The sequence below is a fragment of the Manis javanica genome, chromosome 10 (genome assembly GCF_040802235.1).
Source record: "Manis javanica isolate MJ-LG chromosome 10, MJ_LKY, whole genome shotgun sequence".
Classification (NCBI taxonomy): domain Eukaryota; kingdom Metazoa; phylum Chordata; class Mammalia; order Pholidota; family Manidae; genus Manis; species Manis javanica.
Window position 1 is genome coordinate 3,820,563 of NC_133165.1, and position 22,031 is coordinate 3,842,593.

Sequence of the window (22,031 nt, forward strand, 5' to 3'; positions counted from 1 at the left end):
GCGTCTACACTCTACATGCTTTTTTTATTACAAGACTAACCGAGCATAACGTGGAAAATTCATCATCTGGTAACTACATCTAAAGCACAAATATTTGAAAAAAAGAAGATTCATTAAATTATATGATTAAATCATCGACCAAATAGAAAATTTATATAATAAAGCCAGAAAAAAAGTTGTAAAATATAGTTTACAATAATTATTCACATTCAAGGCTGTACATCAATACATACAACAGTGTGGCCCCGAGCATGAATTCAATCCAAATAATTCATATATTAGATTTTAAATAACACAGACTGAACTAGAGGCCAACAATAACCTTATATAAGAATAAAAATACAAAAGTGTATATATCCTATTATCATTGCATTATTTGTTTTCATAAGTTTTTTTAATTTTTGTTTTGCCTGTACATCACAGTTACAGCTACAGACCAGGTAGAGATTACACGTTCTGACTGCCACCAACCTGAAAGACAGCTAACACACTGTTGATTCATCCTATTTCATGTTAAGGAACAGCTACAGCAGCTCTAAATATTGCAAACTTTAATTTTGTCAACCTCCAAACAAATAAGATCGTGATAGGGGCTTTTCACCAGCTAAATGACCCCTATTCATAGTCATTCAGCCAGATGGGTTACGGTGGATCACACAGCTAAAAAAGGTTTGCCTTTTGTAAAAAGGTTCTTGTACATAAAGTTTGGTGCTTCTTCATATTGAAGAAATGAGTTATGGGGAAAATTCAGGTATATACATGGGTTCATCCAGTTGCTCACCACAGCTGTCTGAGCTACAGAGAAAACTGCTCTTTGCTGGAACAGCCTCCTCTTCAGACCAGTTCTCCACAGGCAGGCTGATTTATAACCCTGCAACCTTGGGCCAGCAGCCTGCACCCCTCAGAGCCTTCTGGGAGTGACTCCTGCCCTGATTTAACTAAGGCACTTGCCATGCAGGCTGCCTAAGAGACAAGGGCCACACCCATTTGTCATCATCAGTTCATATTAGGTTTGGATATGAAAAGAAACAATATGGAAAAACGTGTATGGCAACATCTCCAAGAATACTACCTTCCCCGTGCTCAGAGCAGCTGCGGCCTCTGCATCTGGGCAGTGAGTGCCCTCCATCTGTAGGCCTGCCAGGGGAGAGGGGGAGAGGGGGTCAGAGCAGGGCAGGAGACCTAATTCTGCACAATTCAGCTGTAATCTCTGTCAAAGTGGCATTGAGCATGATGACACCTAGAAAAATCTCTCATGCACAGTGCCCCTCAGAATGAACAAACATCAAAGTGAGGTGGAAAAATTAAGAATGAAACTAAATTTGGATGGTCTCAACTTGAAGACAAGCAGGCAACCTGCAACACTGGGCAAGGAGAAGGGAGACTTCCTCAAATCTCTACCAGCCAGGACAGTGCAATCTACAATGAAAAAGCCTGGCTGTCGTGCTCTACTGAACCACTCAGGTCTGTGGACCGAGTCCCTCCATTTGAAGAGCGGGGAGACAAACACAATTCTGTAAAACCCAATTGTCTATGTGGTTTCTTTCTCAAGTAAGCCTTTGCTCTTTCACTGATTCCAAATGGCCCAGTGTACTTTCTGAGTCTATAAGCTTAATTATAAATCATCCACTAAGCATGTGGCAAGGTCAGTTCAACACTTTTTATCTCTGCTGACTGCACAGATGCAAATTCAGTACCATTGTGGACACAAAGTACAAGATTCTGAAACTATCACCAAGCACTTGAAAGCCATAGCAGCAGGGATGGGAAGGTAACTAACATGCAAACATAACCAGGTTCTTTCAGTGAAAATAAGGAAATTGGCTTTTGTTAAAATATCTGAAAAGCAGACTGCAGTAAATGACGTCATTTTAGCATTAAAAAAAAAAGCGGTCTTATTCAAACACTCTTTGGAACACACAGCTCACCAGAAATTGATTTGTTCAGAATCTGTAGGACACAACTAGGGAGGTTCTGTTCTCAGAACTCTGAGCATTTAAGCATCAGATTAAGACAGGAAGAGGGACCCAATACCACCTTTTAAAATGAACTCTGTGACTCAAAAATACCACTTCCAGGAACTGGGTGGGGGGGGGGGGTAGGGCAGGAAATCAGTCAAAAACCAGATTTATAAAGCCATTCCTAACAGCATTATTTAAATAGTGAAAAATCAGAAACCATCTAAACGTTTACAACAGGGAAATTGTCAAATTACGATGGAATCTATAACCATTAAATTCTACAATCATAAAAACAATGCTTTTGAATCACTGTTCAAGACGTGGGGAAATGCTTAAATTATAAAGTGAAAAGGGCTGGATGCAAAATAGTGTATGTGTGTGTTCCCAGTTTAATCAAAAATGCAAACTAACGTGAGCATGGGAGGACATAGGCCGCACACCAAAATGGCCACAAGTGGTCTCCTCTGGGCAGCGAGCCTACAGTGGATCTTCAGAAAACAACTGTTTTAAGAAGTCACAGATCGCCTGGAACCCCCTGTGCTGACACCCTGCCCTGAGGCCATCTCCTGCAATTCTTTCAGGCCTGGGCCGCCAAACCAGAGTGGCCCAAAGGCTGGAGCAGGCGTGGGTCCCACCAGCTTCGGCATGACAAGAGCCACCTTTCCCAAAGCAAGTCAGCAACAAGCCTCCTGAGAGTCGAGGTTAAGAATGCCAGCACGCTGTAGGGCCACTTGGGGGGTGGGCTTTGTGCTCCACACAGGGATGTCCACTGCCCACCAAACACTGACTGCCTGCTCTGGTCCACAGAAAGAGGGAAGGAAACAACCCCACCCAAACCCAGCTTCTTCCCATCCCAGGGGCCCTCTGACCTTTGGCTGTCCTCGCCACACTGGTCTTGATGTGGTACTTACGCCTGCCCTTGCTCTCCCTCCATAAAACACCAGCTCCTGGATCTAGTAGACCACGGGGCACTTTCCTTCAGGACAAATACACACTTACATTTCTATGTAGGTACACAGACCAACACCCACATCCCCATCCCAGAACGTCAAGGCACCTGCAGGCCTGGATGAGGGCTCTAAGGATGAGCAGGATAAAACTAAAGTCAACATGAGTAAATACAGGTAAGAATATGTGTGGGCATAAAAAAAAAAATGGGGAAAGAGGACACTGAGTGAGCTGAGAAGGTGGCCTAAGGACTCCACGGTCACATGCTCAGGCCAGGCAGCACTTCAGCTCTGCCAGCTCATCTTAGCTCAACCGTGAACCCCTTATTCTCTGGTTTCAGAGGTTAAGATGGAGCTTGACGGTTAAGCCCAGGAGGTAGCGGCGCCATCTATCCAGAGGGAAGAATGCAACAGAAGATTCTTTCCCCCGAGCAGCCCTGCGGGTGCTGCATTTGTTTCCGGTTAGAGACACTCAGGGTGCTGCTGGATGCCGGGGGGTGGCGTGGGGGAGACACACACCTGTGGAGGTAAGCCCATGATGGGGATCCTGAAAGAGGGCCCTGTGGGCCACCCTTTTAGAAAAGCATATGAGCACAGGCACGTCTTTCAATAGCACACAGGGAAGAGGGAGCTTGACACGTGGCCACAAGCCCAGGACAGCGCTCTGCTCCGAAGTGCCCTGAGGGCGGGCACACCGACACCGCAGCACCGTGACACAGACGCACACACACATGCACACCTGCTCTCGTGCTGCTCTCAGAGCCACGGAACCAGCAGTGAACCTGGCCACCGCCCACCATCTCTGCTCCCATCCAAACCTGCCAATGCCAAGCAGGGTGACTCCCCCACACCCATCCATGTTCTTTTCCAGTTTGAGAGCCACTCTTATCACTAAAACAACTGGAGAAAGACATCCTTCCTCTTAATTTGGATCACTGGTCACACGAGATGACAGTGGCTCATTCCAGGTAGGAGGGGGCAGGGAGTAGTTAGCCAGGGGAAGTCTTCTCGGTGGGAGCCCATTGCTGGTGTCTTAGTGAAAGTCTAAAGGAAACGGGGACAGAGACCTGCCTGTGAGCAGCCCGCTCCTCTTCCACCTGGGACAACCTTGTAGGGTAAGGACAGGCAGGACCTTGGCAGGCCTACAGGAGAGCAGCAAAGAAAAGCAGAGGCTGGGCGTGGCCTGGGCCACCTGTGTGGACAGCAACACTGCTAGACCAAAGGAGGCCTGAAGCTGGGGGAAGCATGGTGCTGGCGCACCTCAGGCAAAGGGAGTAGTTTTTTCCAGGAAAAGGCCGCTCAGTGGGGACCACATGACCTGGCAGCAGGAGCAGCCTCTTAGATTTTCACTGGAGAGTTGTAAAGATGCTGAATGAGGCCAGGAGGGCATCCCAGTAAACCATGGAAGGGCACAGTGCCACCTGCGTTTGTGTACTGCCCCCTGCCAACAGTGCCACCAGGAGGCTCGCAGTCCCTCCGTCACCAGCTGGGGAGGCCTGCATGTGCCATGGGTCACACATGCTCCAGGAGGGAGCCCAAGAGCTCACTCCTTCATGTGGAGGCCACCAGGCCCAGTCAGCCCTGCTGCACTTGGGGGCCAGCTGGGCCCACCTGGACAGTGCTCCCCCAGGCTCGGGCTTGGTTTCTGGCCCTGGAGGGCAGCACCACTCAGAGGGGTGGTAGCTGTGCTGGCACCCTTCGACTTCAGAGGCTCGATACTTCCCCGACAGTCTGCCCTACGCCTTACCACTTGGAGCCCACCTGGCAGACACACAGCTAGGAACACAGAAACCTAACGAGGTGGCAAGCAGGGGGCCTGCAAGAGCTCAGGGGGCGGGCCGTAAAGTAGGGACAAAGAAAAGGAGCACATGGACAAAAGCCCAGACCTTCCCACCCTGTGGAGACAGGACGCCACGCCTGACCAGAGTTCTGCACAGCTCTGGTGAAGAATTCCATGATCACCTCAGGGCAGAAAAACCCCAGAGACATGACCCAACCCCTTGGCCCCAACAGGACCACAGGCGACTAGGTTGCACGGTGGAGAGCTGGTGACGCAGTCTGTCCACTAGGCTGGGTGGGAGTGAGGCGGACGTGCACAGCACTGGGTCCCATGGCAAGGAGGGCGTAGCAACACCTCCACAGAGCACAGAGAGCAAGCAAAGCAACCCTGAATTCCTTTTCGTTATCGGTTTTGTTCTTTGTGTGGTTGGGGTTTTTTTTCTTCTTTTCTTTAAATAAAAAAGCTGCAAGGTTCCGCTGTCTGCGTCCCCCTTGAGATGGATGGCAGGTGGTCTGGAAGCATCCCGGTGGCCACGAGCCACACTGGGGCACGTGTCCTGGCAGCTAGTACAGTGGCCACGGTGTGTCACTGCACGGCAGCCCCCGGGGGGCTCTGGTATCTGTGCCTCCACACTTCCTGGATCTTTTTGCACCACTTGTGAGCATTCCCGCTCGGGTCCATCAGGTAATACGTCCTGTTCGGCTGCAGAGACAGAAACCGTTTAATGTTCTCGAGGGAGGCCCATTAAGAAGAGCACCTCAACCTGAGGGCGAGAGGTCATGAGGAGGTCACCAACCTCCTGCCGCCACTGCAGGTGCCTTCCAGGTGCACCTGGACTTTCCCCTTCCGCAGAGATTAATCTGCACTGATGACCGGCAGACCCCCGGGTCATCCCCAAACTGAAAAACAAGGACCGAGCTGTGAACACGGGGCCCCCAGGACATGGGAAAGAGGGAGGCGACTGCCCTGACCCAGCTGCTCCCTCAGCCACAGCACCCAGAGGCGCTGGGCAGAGGAACAAAGGCCTCCAACTGTGAAGGAGGAGCCACAGAGACAAACTCACCGTGTGGACAAAGAAGGTTTTAAAATTCTTAGCCTCTGGTCGGAGTTCTTGTGACCATGGGATTTCACCTTTCAGGACTTTGTTGACAGGATCCACATAATATAAGTGCGGCCCTTCTGTGAGCAGTAACTGTCGTCGTCGAGCAAATAAACCCTGAGGTAGAAAAAAAAAAGACCCTGCTTGTCAAAGCTCAGAAATGGGTGCTGATGACACCCACTGCTGCCTCAGGGACTGGGCCTTCAGAGCAGCTCAGGGCACAGGGCCCACCGCCAGCTACCTGTCTCACTTGGACAAGGCAGCAGGTGCACCCCCTCCCCGAGGTGAACCCAGCCTTGGGACAGTGAGAAACAGGAAGCATTTCCTGCCTGTCTTTCCTTGGTGAGCTGGGTGCCAGCGCCCCTTCTGGGCATCTCTGCTTAGACGGCCTCGTGGGTAGTAGCCACAGAGTAGTTGTACCCAAGGCCGGCCACTGCCCGGGCCCTCTGCTCCACACTGAGGCGTGAGGCTCTGCATCGGCTGGTCACACCTTACCCACTTTCACAGAGGGTCTCACCCACTGAGGACATGGCAGGGTGGGGGAGGCTGCCATGGCTAGATGGAGGCCAGGGGTGTCAGCAGATGGAAAACATCAGCAAAGTCTGGTATTTCTGGACACAACTAATGCATTAAAACATAAACAGTTTTTGAAACCAATTCCAATGAAGTAATAGACGACTTGCTGGGATACCACACAGAGCTTCCCTGACCCAGTAGCAACCTCGACATTGGCAAGCCCCCTGGCAAGGGGCAGTCAGACTCCGGCTGCCCAGTCAGAGACAAGAGGGTTACTGCCGTTCTACCACAGCCCACCTGCGGTTTCAAACAGCCTTTTCCCTGAGCGGCTGAGATCGTCCTTAGCTACTGAATCTAAATGTGACAGCTAAAAGGGAACGGAGACGCAAGACACTTTGTGCGACCGCAGCCACAGGCGCCTGGAGGAAGACGTGGACACATGTGTACAAGCAGCTGGAATCAGACTTACCTTTCGCTTATCTACTGGACCCATTTTTAGTATTAAATTATTTTCTACAAACTGGTGCCTATAAAAAGAAGAGACCAAGAATGAGACACTCACATGAGTCAGAGAGAAACTCTACAAACTCCTCCCTTCCAAACAGACTTCCCGATGGCATCCTTGACTTCGGCATTAATCAAGTCTCTCCCATCACAGATCCACGCTCACTTCAGTAATATGAGAAACCTCCAAACCTAAGTCAGCATATCAATCTGTATGTGGACTGCAGTTTAGGGACACCAGAAACACTGCCCATTGTCACCTCTTGCTTGGCAACATTCACCCAACAGAGGAGCGATACAGGGGAGATGGTGCTGCTGACCTGGGCCCGTAGCTAAACTGGGGCAAGATGCAGATCCCATTAAGTGGGTGAGGGCCACTGGACTGCTGCTCTAAGTTACCTCCCCAAGCCAGGACCCCCGATTCAGGGCACAGAAACCACTGAGCAGCTTAGAATCACAAGCCCCTAAGACTGAAGCTGGACTTACTTTAAGAACATCTTGCCTGTAGTTTCTACCATAGTTAATAAAGGACTTTTATTCAAAAATGGCAGGAATTTTTTTTTGGTATTATTAATGTACAATTACATAAGCAACATTGTGGTTACTAGATTCCCACCCCCATTATCAAGTCTCCACCACATACCCCATTACAGTCACTGTCCATCAGTGTAGTAAGATGCTGTGGAGTCACTACTTGTCTTCTCTGTGCTGCACTGCCTTCCCCGTGCCCCCACGTTATGTGTGCTAATCGTAATGCCCCATATTCCCCTTCTCCCTACTTTTCACCACTCCCTCTCCCAGTCCCTCTCCCTTTGGTGACTGTTAGTCCATTCGTGGGTTCTGTGGTTCTGCTGCTGTTTTGTTCTTTCAGTTTTTGCTTTGTTCTTATACTCCATAGATGAGTGAAATCATTTGGTACTTGTCTTTCTCCACCTGGCTTATTTCACTGAGCATAATGTCCTGCAGCTCCATCCATGTGGTTGCAAATGGTAGGATTTGTTTTCTTCTTATGGCTGAATAATATTCCATTGTGTATATGTACCACATCCTCTTTATCCATTCATCTACTGATGGACACTTAGGTTGCTTCCATTTCTTGCTTATTGTAAATAGTGCTGTGATAAACATAGGGGTGCACATGTCTTTTTGAATCTGAGAAGTTGTTTTCTTTGGGCAAATTCCTAGGAGTGGAATTCCCGGGTCAAATGGTATTTCTATTTTGAGCTTTTTGAGGAACCTCCATATTGCTTTCCACAATGGTTGAACTAGTTACATTCCCACCAGCAGTGTAGGAGGGTTCCCCTTTTTCCTCATCCTCACCAGCATTTGTTGTTCCTGGTCTTTTCTATGTTGGCCATCCTAACTGCTGTGAGGTGATAGCTCATTGTGGTTTTAATTTGCATTTCCCTGATAATAAGTGATGTGGAGCATCTTTTTATGTGCCTGTTGGCCATCTGAATTTCTTCTTTGGAAGATTGTCTGTTCATATCCTCTGCCCATATTTTAATAGGGTTCTTTGCTTTTTGGTTGTTGAGGTATGTGAGTTCTTTATATATTTTGGATGTTAACCCCTTGTTAGATATGTCATTTACAAATATATTCTCCCATAAAAAATGGCAGACATTTCAAAGAGAAAGTTTCAAATACAGATTTTGATTTAATACACATTATTAGCAATTATATTTAACTTTGATTCACAGGAGTTTAAAAGAGGATATTGTAATGTCTGTAGGTTGTCTCCGGTTAAAACTAACAAATTACTGGTTTAGGTTCTGTGTGATTTTATTTAAATTCCTGATTTGAAATTCTATTACGAAAACACAATGTTTTATATTTGAAAGAGACACAGGACCTTCGTCACCTCAAACAGAACGATTTCCCCACGAAAGTGTCTGACTTTATCTGCTCACTCCCCTAGCCCCTCGCAGGACCCAGTGCCTGTGCAGCACAGCTGGCCAGGCTGTGGAACCACGTTCTCCCAGCAAGTTGAACCGGCCCCAGGGTCTGTCCAGTCTAACCTAACCAGACCAACACCCATTCCACATAGCCCACTAGGCTTGCCCCTGAGGCCGCCTTGCCAGGCTAGCCCCAAGTAAACTGAGGCAGCATCATGTGGATTTTGAAAGCAACTGAGAAGAATTCTAATAGAAAGAGTTGTGACCTGCATGAGGAAAAGTGTAACACTTCCCTCTCAGAAGTATTTAAAACCAAACAAAATCAAGACTCAAAACAAAGAGGAAAATATCAAGAAGCTTTTTGAAAAGGACATATAATGAGGATCCATCTGCTGTAGCACAGAAATATGTGGATAAAACAATGGAGCCCAACAAAAAGGCTCTTTTAACCTACAGGCCCTACTGCATAGGAACTTAATGTGTCATAAAGAATCACACATTATTAGTACGGGGAAGACTTTAAATTATATGAAGGTCGGGGATTTGAAGATCCAGCCTGGTAAAAGATCTCAACCCCAAGCCCTTCAGTTGGCGGGACTGCTGGGGCACCAAGCTGCTGGCACCAGGTCACCATGGAAGCCTGGCAGACAAGCGAGGAGAGCAGGCCTTACAGCATCTTTGCAGCATCCAGGTGGATTAAAACAAAAGACAGTTTAAAATATTCAAACAAAAGAACTAAAGGAAAAAGTGGGGTATTGGTCAAGCCTAGGTGGGAGGGGTTACTTTCTAAGCTGAAAACAGAACAAGTCACCAAATTCAGAGTAACAGACACGTCTCACATGACAGACATGTGAGAATAGAAGACCCTCCAGCCACAAAATAACCCACCAGTACCAAGGGAACAGGCTGGAAAAGGGTTCCTGCAAAAACGACCCACAGGGAGTCAGCACGGATGCTCCACAGAGCCCATACAAAGTGGCATAAAAGGCTGAAAACCTCAACAGAAAACCGAGCAAACGCTACAAACTAGAAATCCCCAGAAGACAAAGACAAAGTAAGTGGTCCCTAACATACAGAAATGAAATCAAGCCCTGCTCTTCACAGGTGCTGAGGCAAACTGGTGTGCAGTTGCGCCACATGGGGGCAGAGGCCTTCTTGCTAGGCACCAGTGGCCCTGAAATCAAGACTGGCTGGAACAGCAGCTTGGAAATAATCTGCTGAGAAGCAATCCCATTCCCAAAAATCTATGCTAAGGAAGAAAGGAAAATGAAGACAAGGGCACAAATGCTCAAGGCAGTGTTGTGGGTACAAGTGAACTGAAGCCTGGTGATGGCTCAGCACCACAGGAAGCAGCAAGCCCTTCCTCAGCTCTGCAGAGGCCCCCAACCTATGGGCACACACTTGCAGCACCCAGCCCGGCCTCTCCCTGCCCCTCTGAGGAGACGCGGAGTTACTGGAGTCCCAGAGGGTGAAAAGCCAAAGCTGGCTCCTGAGTGGAGCTGGTGGCTGGGGTGAAAGGAATGAGGGAGGCAGGATGCAGAGGGGTGGCCAGAGAGGGACAGAGCTCCACTATTACCATAAACCCTACATTGCCCACTGTCCCAACGGAACCCCCCACCCCCACCACACACCTTTTTCTCTCTGGCAGGTGGTAGATGCCGGGTGCAGATTCAGAGCTGAATCCAGACCCAGGTCAGAGACATGCCTAACTCCCAGCGTGCGGTCGGGACAGGACGGGGCCTTCGCAGGCCTCGCTGTCACACACAGCCTTCCGGCTCCCGACTTGCCCACAGTCATTTCCCAAGGGCGACAGTATGACACCCCTGCTTCCTGTCCTCAAAGCCAGGGCTCTCTCCTCACCTTTCCTCAGCCACCCAGACCTCAAGGAGACCATTTTCAAGGATGCAGGCCTGAGGCCACCAGCAAGCATGACCACTTCAGGGCGCAGCTGTCCCTGGGAGAGCCCCGCTGCAGCTCCTCCGACAGCCACAGGAGGGCCCTCCACACTTGGCTGCTGAGGGGGACCCAGTGGTCACAGAGGTCTGCTCCAAATGGCCCACTCCCAACCTTCAGGTCCTGGGGTCCTTGTACAATGCTAAGGTTTATGGACGAACCCAAAGCAGCTTTCCTTTATTTAGGTTCTAGCCATCAATACCTATAATGAAAAATTAAAATTGAGACATTTTCAAGTATTTGATTCATTAAAAATAACTCATTACATAATAATAAAAATAACGTTTTTATTTAAAAAATAACTTGTGTCCAAAACAAAGATAATTAACAAGAACCATAAAACTACTGTACATTTTGCAAGTCTCTTTAGTATCTGGCCCCAGACACAGAAGCTGGATTGCCCTCTGCCTCTGCCGAGCACATCTGCTGTGACATGTTGTCCAGGCTTAAGTATAGAGAATTCAGCCTCATTCAGGTAAGTAGGTGGAAAAGGGAGGAGTATTTTAATAGCCTTTTCAGGTATCTGTGGGCATTGCTTCTCTGAAGCGAAACTTGGCAAATAAAGCTTCTTAAATAGTTGCCACGTGGAATCTGAATCCCCGGCGCTGACGTTTTCACACTCTGTGGCTTCAAACCCACTGACCACTTGCACTCTGAATAGGTCTTCTACCCTTACGTGATTCTGTAGGGCCACACACAGGTCACTGGGGTAACAGTGGTCCTCTCAGTTATGGAGACCTTCCACGTGTTGACAAGTTTCATTCTATATCAACAAATCAATTCATTAACATCACCCACCATCTCTTGAAAAAAGTCTGTAAGTATGGGGAAGGTGTCAAGCTCACAGTGATGGATATAGTTTCCCAAAATTCTAATACTTACTTCAAGTGATTGTGTCACTGGTAACAAATACTGGCAGTTCTCCTTGGAAGTGGCAGGCTCATTCTGCTCATTTCCCTAAAAAGTGTCAACCACACAGCCAAGTCTAGATAGTCTTGGGTCACCCATCCGGCGTGGCTGTGGAAATGGCTCACCGTGGAAGAGCACAGCCACTCCTTACCACACAAACCATCACACAGCGCTTCTCTCGAGGTGCTGTCATGCTTGGGCTGGAAGAAGAACCTTCGGTGCCTTGCCATCTCTGTATACAGAATGCTAATATCTCAAGCTTTTCATAACTACTCGTGAGACTGGCTTTTCTCTCCTGATTCCTTGGGAGCATGTGGCCGTGAAGAAGTCAGGTCTTCTGGCCCCCCGCTTGGTGTGGCGGCCTGGACTCATGACCTGGTGCTGACGGTATTGGGTGGTAACTGCTTCCGCAGCATCGTGCACATGCCAATACACTTGTTCCAGAACCATGAGCGTCAAAAGGTAGGTGGCATCGCCAGTGCAGTGCATCTGTGCCAGCCCCCTAGTGCTTAGGTCACAGAGCATCTTACCTAGCGGGAAGATGGGGTTGGCACCAGATGAACCAAAGCATGTCCTAAAAGCCAAGGCAAGGCTTGCTTCTGTCCTATTTTTGTTTCACATTTGCAGTTCCCCCCAGTCTCTCTGGAGTGGATTCCTCCTGTCCACAAGTCAGGGAACTCTCTTCTTTTCATGGTCTTCAGACATGACTGGTGTGGCTTGAGAAGGCAGGTTTTCTCCCTCTTTAAGTCAGTGACTTAAACACGACAAACGTAAGTGTTCTTTTAGAATAAATACATCATGGAGCCTAAGTCACAGTTCCAGATAAAATTTAGATAAACTTTAAGGAGGTCTTTAAATATTATTGCAGAACAAGTCAACAAGGTGTACTTCCTGCTGCATTTCCATGCAGGTATGAGGAAAACTTGAGGATTTCAAACAGTATTTACTGGATGACAGGTAGTTTCAGTAGCTACAGCATATATAACTGGAGATGTGTGTTAAGAGCCCAGCAGAAACACTGAGAATTTATTAATCCCTAAAAACGTGCGTATTTATACCGTAAACCTACTTCTTTAGAAGACTGAATAAAAAAACACATTTCATTAGTGGTCAAAGCAGGCCATCTCCTACAGCAGTGCGTCCCCACACTGCATGTCTGCAGAGAGTCAGAGCGAGGAAGGCAAATGCCGCCTGGTGTCATCACAACACTACCAGCGCGGTCTGTGGGCCACACACTGAGAACCACTGTGCTGAAGCGCTGAGTGCCTCCTGGACCGCTTGCTGGCCAGGTAAGGGCTGCCTCGAGCTCTCTGCAGGCACCAGCCTCCAATGGGCCTGAATCAGGAGGACAGGGAGAGCACCTGGACAGCTGGGAACACAGGCAGGCAGGCAGGCAGGAGGCTGCCTGTGCTGCCGCCAGCAGCTCTGTCCTGCCCAGCAGCAGTCTGCAGAACCTAGGCCACTCGGGCCTGTGTCAACACCCTGGGCAGGGGCATGCGGGGCCACAGCGGAGTCACCCATGTTCCTGCAACAGAGCTCTGCTCCCAGCCAGGCCCGTTGGGAGGACTCCGGAGGCCCTTCTTAGGGATGCCAGTGCAGACCTGCTTGGAGCAGGTGGCCCAACTGTTCTGTTCAGAGCCCCCTCTGTCCTCCTAAGTACCACCACTTGAGGAACCGTAAGCCCCAAAGTGTAGACTACTGCGGCTGGCCAACACCCACTGGCTCCCTCTACCTAGAGACAACGATCTAATGGTACAGAATCCAAGTCTCACCCAGGTGCTCTGCTTCCCGAGCCCATCCGCTCCACACCCGCCGTCCCCCACACAGCCCCGCCTACGGCCCCTGGGTTCTCCCTCTTGCCTAGCCAGGCCCCGGTCCCTGCCCTGCTTTCTCCTTCCATCCCCACACACCCTACCGCAACATACCTTCCCAAAGCACACTGTCCACCCCCACCTGGCCTGGGGTCCCACTCTACCCGTGTGAAAGGCAAAACCAGACAAATGTGTGAAGACTGTCAGAGTCGAGAGGCTCTTTTTCAAATGACCAAGATGGAAAACAACAAAAGCCTGGGCAGGTTTGGCTGAAAGAATTTGCAACTTCCATACAAAAACATGTACTGACTGAAGAAATAAACTGAAGAAACCTGTTTGCAAAATACACAGGAGAAATATTGTTCATGTCTGTGGCTCTTAAAAGTTAATTTTAAGAAGATGCAAAACATACAAGAAAAAAAATAGCCAAAGGACACAAAGTATCTTGAAAAATAAATATAGATGGCCAATGTACAGAGATGTAGGCCTTGATGCAAACATACGCGTACATTCACACGAGCCATTTTCAGAGCATCAGATTGCTTAAAGGCAAGCGAGAGCCCTGGGAGACGCCACCCGCACTGTGCTTGCCAAGCGCCACCTTCTCTAACGAGGGCACCCTCACTCCACCACCGCCCTAGGATTCTCCTTGAAAGGAAATATTCAGACAAGTGGGAAAGCTGTGTGCAAAGAATGATTTCCAACAGCAGAAACTCTGCTCTCACTACAGGGCAGCGGTCACGTAAACTCATGGCAAACCCACATGTGAACACATGTGCAGGGCCTGCCAAGCCCTTAGTCTAGAACCTGAGGGTTCTGGAGAGAGCGTGGGAGGCGGGAGGGGTGCACAGTCTGGACAGGTAGTGGGGACAAGAAGTCAGGGCCTAGCAATACCTCAGTTTACCACGTTCTCATGCGTTTCACTCTGCATTTCTAAACAGAGCGCTGCTTATGCCTGTAAATTCTTACCAGGGGTTTCCATTGGCCTGCTTCTCCAATAATAACCTCTTCTCATCCTCAGAAAACTGTAAGTCCAGTTCAAAAGAATTAGTGTCCAGGTCGTGGATGTACTGCTCGATGTTGCTGCCTGCCCTCTGGGGCGGCCCCGTGTCCGTGGCAGACAGGGAGTGCGAGGACGATGAGGACGACACCTGCATGCAGCCAAACTGGCTCAGGAGATTGTCATACTGCAGAGGAGAGGGGACAGTGAGAGCAGCACCTCAGCTTCCCTTTGGGGCCAAGGACATGGCACGCTCTGACCTACTTCACACCTAGCATTCCTGGAGGGCAGGGGGCACAGCGTGACCTCTGCCTCTCCTCCACTGCTCGGCTGGGCGCTGGACCGAGGCAGGGCTGGATGTGCCCAGGTTTGGGCCCCTTCCAATGGGAAAGTGAGAAGGTGCTTGTCCCTGAGAGGGGCTGACCCTCGGTCTTCCTCTCCAGGAAGGGAAGGCTTAGGACCTGGGGCCTGCTCACTTCTGCAAGTCCCTGTGCTGCCCCAAACTAGAGGAGGGGTCGGTTGGGACCCCCACTGGGAAAAGGAGGGCTGGGTTACCCATGGCCCCAGAAGACCCACCCACCAGGTGCAGAGGCTCAGGTGCCTCCCTCCTCTGGCTCTCCTAGATGGCTTACCTCTGTGGACTTATGTTTCTGAGTCAGTGGTTACTACATATTCCAACTTGATTATGTTCAATTTTTAAAAACACATTCCTTTAAATTTTAGCAAAGATTAAGCTTGACTGATTATAATAGACTAGTCGCCTCCTACTTGGAAGAAAGCTACAAACCAGCAGTGACACCAAAAATGGAATCACTCCCCATGTGCACTCATAGTCCTGGGGCCACTGACCAGACCACAAAGCAGCCAGCAAAGACCTGGGACAGAGAGATCACCCTGGGCAGCCCGCCCCCCACAGCCACAGGCCCATATCCAAGCCCCACTGAGGTGAGGAAAAGGGTGCCACCCAGAATGGCCGGGACCACAGTACAACATACTCGTCCAAGTCCCCGTACTCAGAAGGGCCCTGGCTGACAGCCACAGGTCAGCCCGCTCGTGCAGACCCTGCAGCCTTCTCTCACACAGTGCTGGCAGCAGCCCCAGCCCTGCCTCACTGGCTGCCGCCTCCCAAGGGAGTGACCCAGGACACTCCCACAGCCCATCCTCCAGACTCAGGCCTCGTTCTGGAGCATTCTCCACTCCGTCTGTGAGCACTCCCCTGGCCAAGGCTTCCACAAGCCCCCAGGTGTCTCAATGAACCTGTGAAGCCAGTAGGACGGTGTTACCGTTATCCTAATTTCTGAAAAGGGGAAACTGAGGCTCAGAACTGGCCCAAGATCAGCTGGTCAAATTCAGAAGTGGTCCTCTGTGGCTTTCCAACGTGGCAGGTCCCACTGGGGGCCTGCCCGTCACAGGGGTTCCTCCTCACTCCCCCTGTGGAGGCTGCTCTCTCCTTCTCCCAGTGGCGCCCAGCAGGCCTGCAGCACAAATTCAGGCAGGTGTGCTGGGCTGTGGAGGGGAGCTCCCTGGCACAGCAAGCAAACAGCCAGCTGTGCTGGTCCAGAGCTGAGCCTCTCCAGCAAGTGCCATCCCAGCACTGCTCACAAGGACTCCAACGGCATGTGTCACCATCAGCCATAGGCAGGGGACTGGGCACACGAAGAGAGTCAAGGGCCTGTTCTCTTCATCCCCCAGATGCACATTTCCCAGCTCCTTTCCCTCAGAGGGAAGCCCCTTTCCTGCCAAAAAGGACACTGGACTCTCCTGGGGATTCTAAGATGAGACTGTCCCTGCCCTGATTCAGCATCAACACTGGCAGGAAGGGAGCGCCTCCAAAGGCAGGGCTCCTCTGTATGTGACCCCTTTCCAGGTCAGAGTCTTTTCCAAGGCTCGCCAAGCTGCCCAAATGTTAAGTCTGGTGAAGGAGCTTGGCCTGAAAACTTCACAAAGCTTTCAGACCACAGCTTTTAAAGCTGAGGATGAACCATCCAACAAACAGTAAGCTGTCAACGCATGGAGCCAGCTTTAGGCTGGTAACACATGCATACTGAGAAGGTGGGTTCTCAAGCAGCGAATGTGATCAGACAGCAGCCAGAGACTGCTGCATGTGCTACAAGACAGTGCACGTGCAAGGACGCACACACACGCACAGGCACGTGAAGTCGAGCTCCCAAGCACTGAGATCTGAGACAGCCAGGGTACATGCGGCTCCTTCAGAGCTCGGCCAGCAGAGCCCACTGTACCCCTGGGCACCCCTGCCAAGGGCCCTGGAAGACCCCAAACTATTCCCACTGGCCGTGTCTTGGGAAAGGCATCAGGGCCGATGATCTGGCCAGCATCTAGGGCCGGGGAAGGAGTCCCGGGACTCAGTCTTCCACAGCCTGTGCACACGGAGGCTGCGATGGCCCAAAGCCACCAGGGGGCTGAGCAGGTCAGTGGTAAGCACAGATGGCTCTCCACATATGGCTCCCTTCAAGTTTGTACACAAAATATATTTTAGGACCAAAGAAAGGGGGCTGTGTTGTTTAAAACGGTGGGTAGGAGACACAGGGAATTCTTGGTCTTCAAAAGGTGATAACAGTAATTTTAACTTAGCTTTGGATGACTTTCAGAATGTAGATGCCCCCAGTCAACTGAAGCAGTGCTCTATACACAGTAACTACTTAGAACAAGCCACAACAACAGAAATCAAACCAGAAAACTGGACTTCCAATGACAATGGAACACTTGAATCATATTCAAATAAGGGGCGGCAGAGGGGATGAGGAGGTGATGACTAGAGGTGGGGGATGGGTGCACAGGAGCCCACTGGGCTCCTCTGTCTACTTCTGCATGTTTCACATATTCCAGAAGAGAAGTTTAAGGAACAAAGTGTACTAAGACCCTATGCTTGAGGTCAAGCTGGTGACTGTAGCTTCCCACAGATGCAAGGTGCTATGCCCCTTGGACCTGGGCCATAGCCCCGCTTTGCCCAGCCATGAAAAACTGAGCAACCAGTGTCCATCCTTAATGTCATGTCTCCAGAAAGCTCAAAGCAGCAGCGCCCTGGGCTCCTTTTGGCAAAATCAGAAGCATTCCAGAATGTCTTTAGATACACCACTGTAACAGCACCAGCCAAAAGCAGAAGATGGAAGCCTGCCAGGAGCCTCTGCCCCAGGGAGCCCGAGCAGAAAGGCAGAGGGTGCTGCTCCCACAGGCTCCGGCTCCTCCACCCAACATCTGGCTCTGGTTCCATCCCTTTGGGTGGAAATTAACTAGAGGAATGAGAAAAGGGGGCACGCCCACTCTAGAGCCTCCCAGCCGGCCATCTGCCCCCCAGTCCCAAGGACTCAAACTCAGGGCTGCAAAGCGTTTGACCACCGAACAGACCTAACGTGGGCTCCCCCTTCAGCCACTCACTCTGTGAATGGGAGCCCCATGGCCTGTGGGCACCAGCTCCCCGTGCACAGACAGCCCTTCGTGCCCAGTGTGCTGAGCAGGGCTCATCCTTGCATGTCACCCTGACGAGGAGCTGGCTTACATTTCCATAGCAGTCTTCGTCATCTTCCGACATGGCTGGTAAGTAGGCAGTGAGCTTGGGCGGCGTCTGATGGCGCAGGTCCTCCCATGTGATGGACTCGAAGAATGGGTGGGCCTTCAGAGGGGCATACCCTTCCATTTCTTCACAGCCCAAACGTTTTGTGGCATCTAAAACCTGGAAGAAAAGTCAAGGCAAGTCAGTGTCAGAGCTAAAAGTAATCTGATGAGAAAATACCTTCTGAGTGGTTCACTTCTCTGTGTCTCCTGGGACTGGAGGGGCACTGACCCTGGTGGCTGGCAGGGGTGCGAGTCACCCTCCTGGATGGCATTCTCATCCCTCAAGCTTCTGCCCCTTCCTTCCCCCAAGTGAAATGAACCACAATCTCAAAACAAATGAACAGCAGCAGCAAGTATTCTTTTAAGATACACAGTTAAAACTCCTACAAGAAAAAACTGAACTTACTGGCTTGCATGCCAAAGAGAAAGAAGACTCGTCTGGACGTAATTGTCAAAGGCAGGAGTAGCACGCCCTCATCTCAGAGGGCCCTGCGGCCATCTCCCGAGGATGCAGACACACAGAAGATCAGGGGCCCTCCGTAACAGAGGGGACAGACAGGAAGAAGCATCACCCTGCTCCCCCAAGATCGAGTTAAGGGAAGGTCTAGAGCCAAGAGCACACAGAGGCAGGACACTGAGTTTCTAGAACCTTTCCTGGGTAAATCTGCTCACCTCTGCTATACTCCCTGGGCTCATCTTTAAAGCCTTCATGGAGCTGACTCCGATGACACACAGATGTCACCAAACATTCACAGTGTCTGCGCTGTGATACACCCAGCTGCTCCAGCATCAGGGGACTTAAATGCTGGGTATGCTGGTGAGCAAATGCAAAATGACGCAGGGATTTCCTGTGACTAAGGTCAAGAATAGGGCATGTGGAAACTGAAAAGAGCTTATAATGAAATGAGACGGAGATACAAATCAATCCACAATCACATCAGCCCCGAGACACCCTTTTATGAAACACAGGCAACTCCAAGAAAGGCCCTCTTAGGTTGTGCCTACCGGATCACCTTACCAGAGGGAAGGAAAAATATTTACCAGAAGTTTTTCCACAAGGTCTCTTGCCTTAGGGAAGAATTTTTCAGGGAAGTCATATTCCAGCTTAATAATCTTCTGAAATATAAGATATTCGTTCCTGTAAAGTAAGAAAAACCATCATTCCAGGCAGGGTCACACAACCTCCCCAGGACAGAGCTGTGGGACCATGGTCTCCCTCCCCCTACAGAGCCGCCCACCTTGTCCTCCAAAGAATCATCACAGAAGCCCCCCGCCTGGGCCCAGTGCCTGGGCTGCTGCGATGGGCTCGGAGGCGGGGGTGCCTTACCCGGCTCGGAATGGCGGCAGGCCTGCCACAAGCTGGTAGACGATGCATCCAAGGGCCCAGAGGTCTGAACTTTAAAGGAGGGAAACAAGGGTTCATGACATTTGTGAAATTTCATTGATAAGCACAGCAATTTCCACTCACAAAGCAAGCTTTCTTTTTCCCTCCATGGACTTGCTGTGCAAAGCGCTGGCCTCCTTCATAAACATGGTAAGTATACAGTTTAAAAGAAATACACTGCAGTTCAAAATCTCCCTGAGTCCTATCCAGAACCAGCTGGCGGGGAGCTGGGGGTGCTCCCTCCCCTCACCCCTGATGTCACCTCTGCGTCCCAGCCTGCTCGCTTTCACTCACTCTCCCGGAGAGCCACCTCAGAGCCGCCATGGCTCTGCAGACACCACTCCTCTGCGAGTCTGGTGCTCTATCCCCAGCTCAGCCCCATGAGGCCTCAAGATGCAATTGCTCCCTGCCAGCCACTTGGCCCTCAATGTATCCAGGGCCCCTGGGTTGCTGGACACAGTTTCTGCAAGAGGCCACAGGTGGGCATGCTAGAAGACGAAAATGTGGGGAAGGGTGGCAACAAGGGGCCAGGTGCCGTGCAGGGGCTGAGGGTGAAGGCTACGCCCCCACACCCGTCTTCCTACTGCAGCCTGAAGTAGACAAGGCACGTGATGTGGGTTAACAACCAACAGGTCAGAAAACTGGTCAGGACATGAAAATGAGTAAAGAGCATTTAGAAATGAACCTACATCCTCCTCAATAACTACCGTTTAGTCTCACTAAAATGGGGGCCACACGAGGCCAGAGCGAAGGGCCGGAGCCTCGGCCAGGGCTGCTCCCACCGCTCTTATGGGTCGCCTCCGGGAGCGGCATGCCAGCAGGGCCAGCTTTTGAGCTAAATTTTCACCCCTGTGAATTTCCTGAATGTTTTACCATCAGTAGGAATCTTACCATTCAAAACATTTTCTAATTTGATAAACGGTAGAGGGAAGCCAGTGTAACATTTGTGCAAAGCTGTATAGAAAGGATTTTTTTAAATGCTCATTTAGACCAGGTCATTCCACATGAAATCCAAGCAGAGGGGCGTGAGGCAGCCCTGGTGCCACAGGGCGGACACCGCCGTCCCCACCAGGCATGTGGGAGCACCCCCATTCCCACAGCACGGGATGTGCAGCACACAGCAGGCACACCAGGCTGTGTAAAAAAAAAAAAAAAGAAAGAAAACCACTCTAATACCCAGCAGTAAAGGCAGAGTGCAGAGAACTACATAAATTCACATGCTGGAGACCACATGGTTGCTGAAGATGCCTGCAAATGATCTGAGTGACATGGGAAGAGCTCATTATGTAATTGCAAAGAGCAGGTTCAGAACTGGCTATTCAGTAGGATTCTGGTAATATAAAAAAATACGTAAACACATATAAAACACGTGGCCAAAAGTAACTGGAAAGACAGGCTGAATCATTATCTGTGATGGTAAGTGGGCTGGAAAACTGAGTGGTTTTTGTTCTTTTAGTCTCCATATTCCCTAAGAATTCTTTATAATTAGCTACGTATCACTTTTAGAAGCAGGACAAAAATCCGCAACTGTTCCTGAATCAATACCCCAGGATGGAAACCTCAGCAGCACAAGATGAACAGTTATGTGCCCCTCACACCCGCGCCTCCAGCCCAGCTAGCGCCTCCCACTCCCTGTTGCATCTTCCATGCATGGATAGGTGGACTTGAGGAGCCCCTCCCCTCCCTTTTCACACAAGGTGGCGACCCTGTGTCCTCCTTAGCTGGCCCAGTAGGGCCCAGAGGCCTCCCTCATTGGTGCTGAGAGCTGCCCCATCCTACAAGGAAACCCCAAAGCCAGGAAAAGCTAGTTCTCGGGCAACAGGGACATATACTCTGAGGATCTGGCCAACCGCATGCACCACCAGAAGGTTTCTCAGCCTGGCATTGAGAACGCCCAAGACCCCTCACCCCCACTGGGGGCATCTCTGCCCTGCAAGGCACTGGGCAGCATCTGGGCCTCCACCCGCTAGACGCCAACAGCACTGCTGCCACCCCTGCCAACCTGTGACCTCCAAACTGTGTCAGGACATGTCCCTGGGGGCAGAATTGTCCCAGCTGGGAAGCCCTGACTTAAAATGATGTCTGGCCCACAGTAAGAGCTCAAAATCTATTGACTGAACAGTTGAAAAACAAGGAGCCCAAAGACCATTAAGACACCTGAGTTTAACTTTTTAGGGCATCCTTCCTCCGATCATTTTGGCCTCATGTCTCCCCTGACTGAAGGGATTTGTAAAAGGCATCGGGCCCAGAAGCCCAGAGCCACTGTCCCCAGAGCCACCTGCTGCACCACCACTGCTGACAGTCGCCCCATCACTCCAGGAGGCAGCCCTGTGCAGCCCAGCAGCACAGGCCCTGACCATGTGGCCCTGGCAACTTCAGGGAGGGCACCAGGGGGCTGAGCATCTGGCCTGTCCAGGGCAGGAAGAATCCATGAACAACTCAACCTCAGAAGCTGCTGCCATCTGGAACCATTTCCCAAAGTCTGAAACCCCAAAGCTACTGCTACCTCCCCATCTTCTACCTGCCTCATGCCCACCTGGAACAGCCAGGCTCCCCACCCACCACGATGTCTCTCCTGGCCACTGGCACCCACCTGCCTTTCTTCCCCTGCCCTGCTGCCAACCCTTCTCCCCACTCCACACTTCTGTGCTTGTGAACACTTCAGCTCCTGGGTCCTCTGACCTGTTCCTGCGCTTCTA

At 50.6% G+C, this 22,031-nt stretch overlaps 1 protein-coding gene across 5 annotated transcripts in view; it reads right to left on the bottom strand.

Annotated features, from left to right (window-relative positions):
• Positions 1-5: 5 nt before the first annotated feature.
• The window catches only part of PDPK1 (3-phosphoinositide dependent protein kinase 1), a 70,392-nt gene continuing 48,366 nt past the window's right edge, over positions 6-22,031 (bottom strand). For 4 of the 5 annotated variants that reach the window (XM_037024493.2, XM_017664815.3, XM_017664816.3 and 1 more), the window contains exons 8-14: positions 19,276-19,344; positions 18,990-19,086; positions 17,893-18,066; positions 14,345-14,562; positions 6,773-6,830; positions 5,752-5,904; positions 6-5,390 (exon numbers count right to left, since the gene is read on the bottom strand). In XM_037024493.2, the coding sequence (XP_036880388.2) occupies positions 5,274-5,390; positions 5,752-5,904; positions 6,773-6,830; positions 14,345-14,562; positions 17,893-18,066; positions 18,990-19,086; positions 19,276-19,344 (886 nt within the window). In that variant the 3' untranslated portion in view covers positions 6-5,273. Of the gene's footprint in view, positions 5,391-5,461; positions 5,588-5,751; positions 5,905-6,772; positions 6,831-14,344; positions 14,563-17,892; positions 18,067-18,989; positions 19,087-19,275; positions 19,345-22,031 lie in introns of those variants that run through there. The other variant, XM_073214650.1, reaches the window with a different exon arrangement.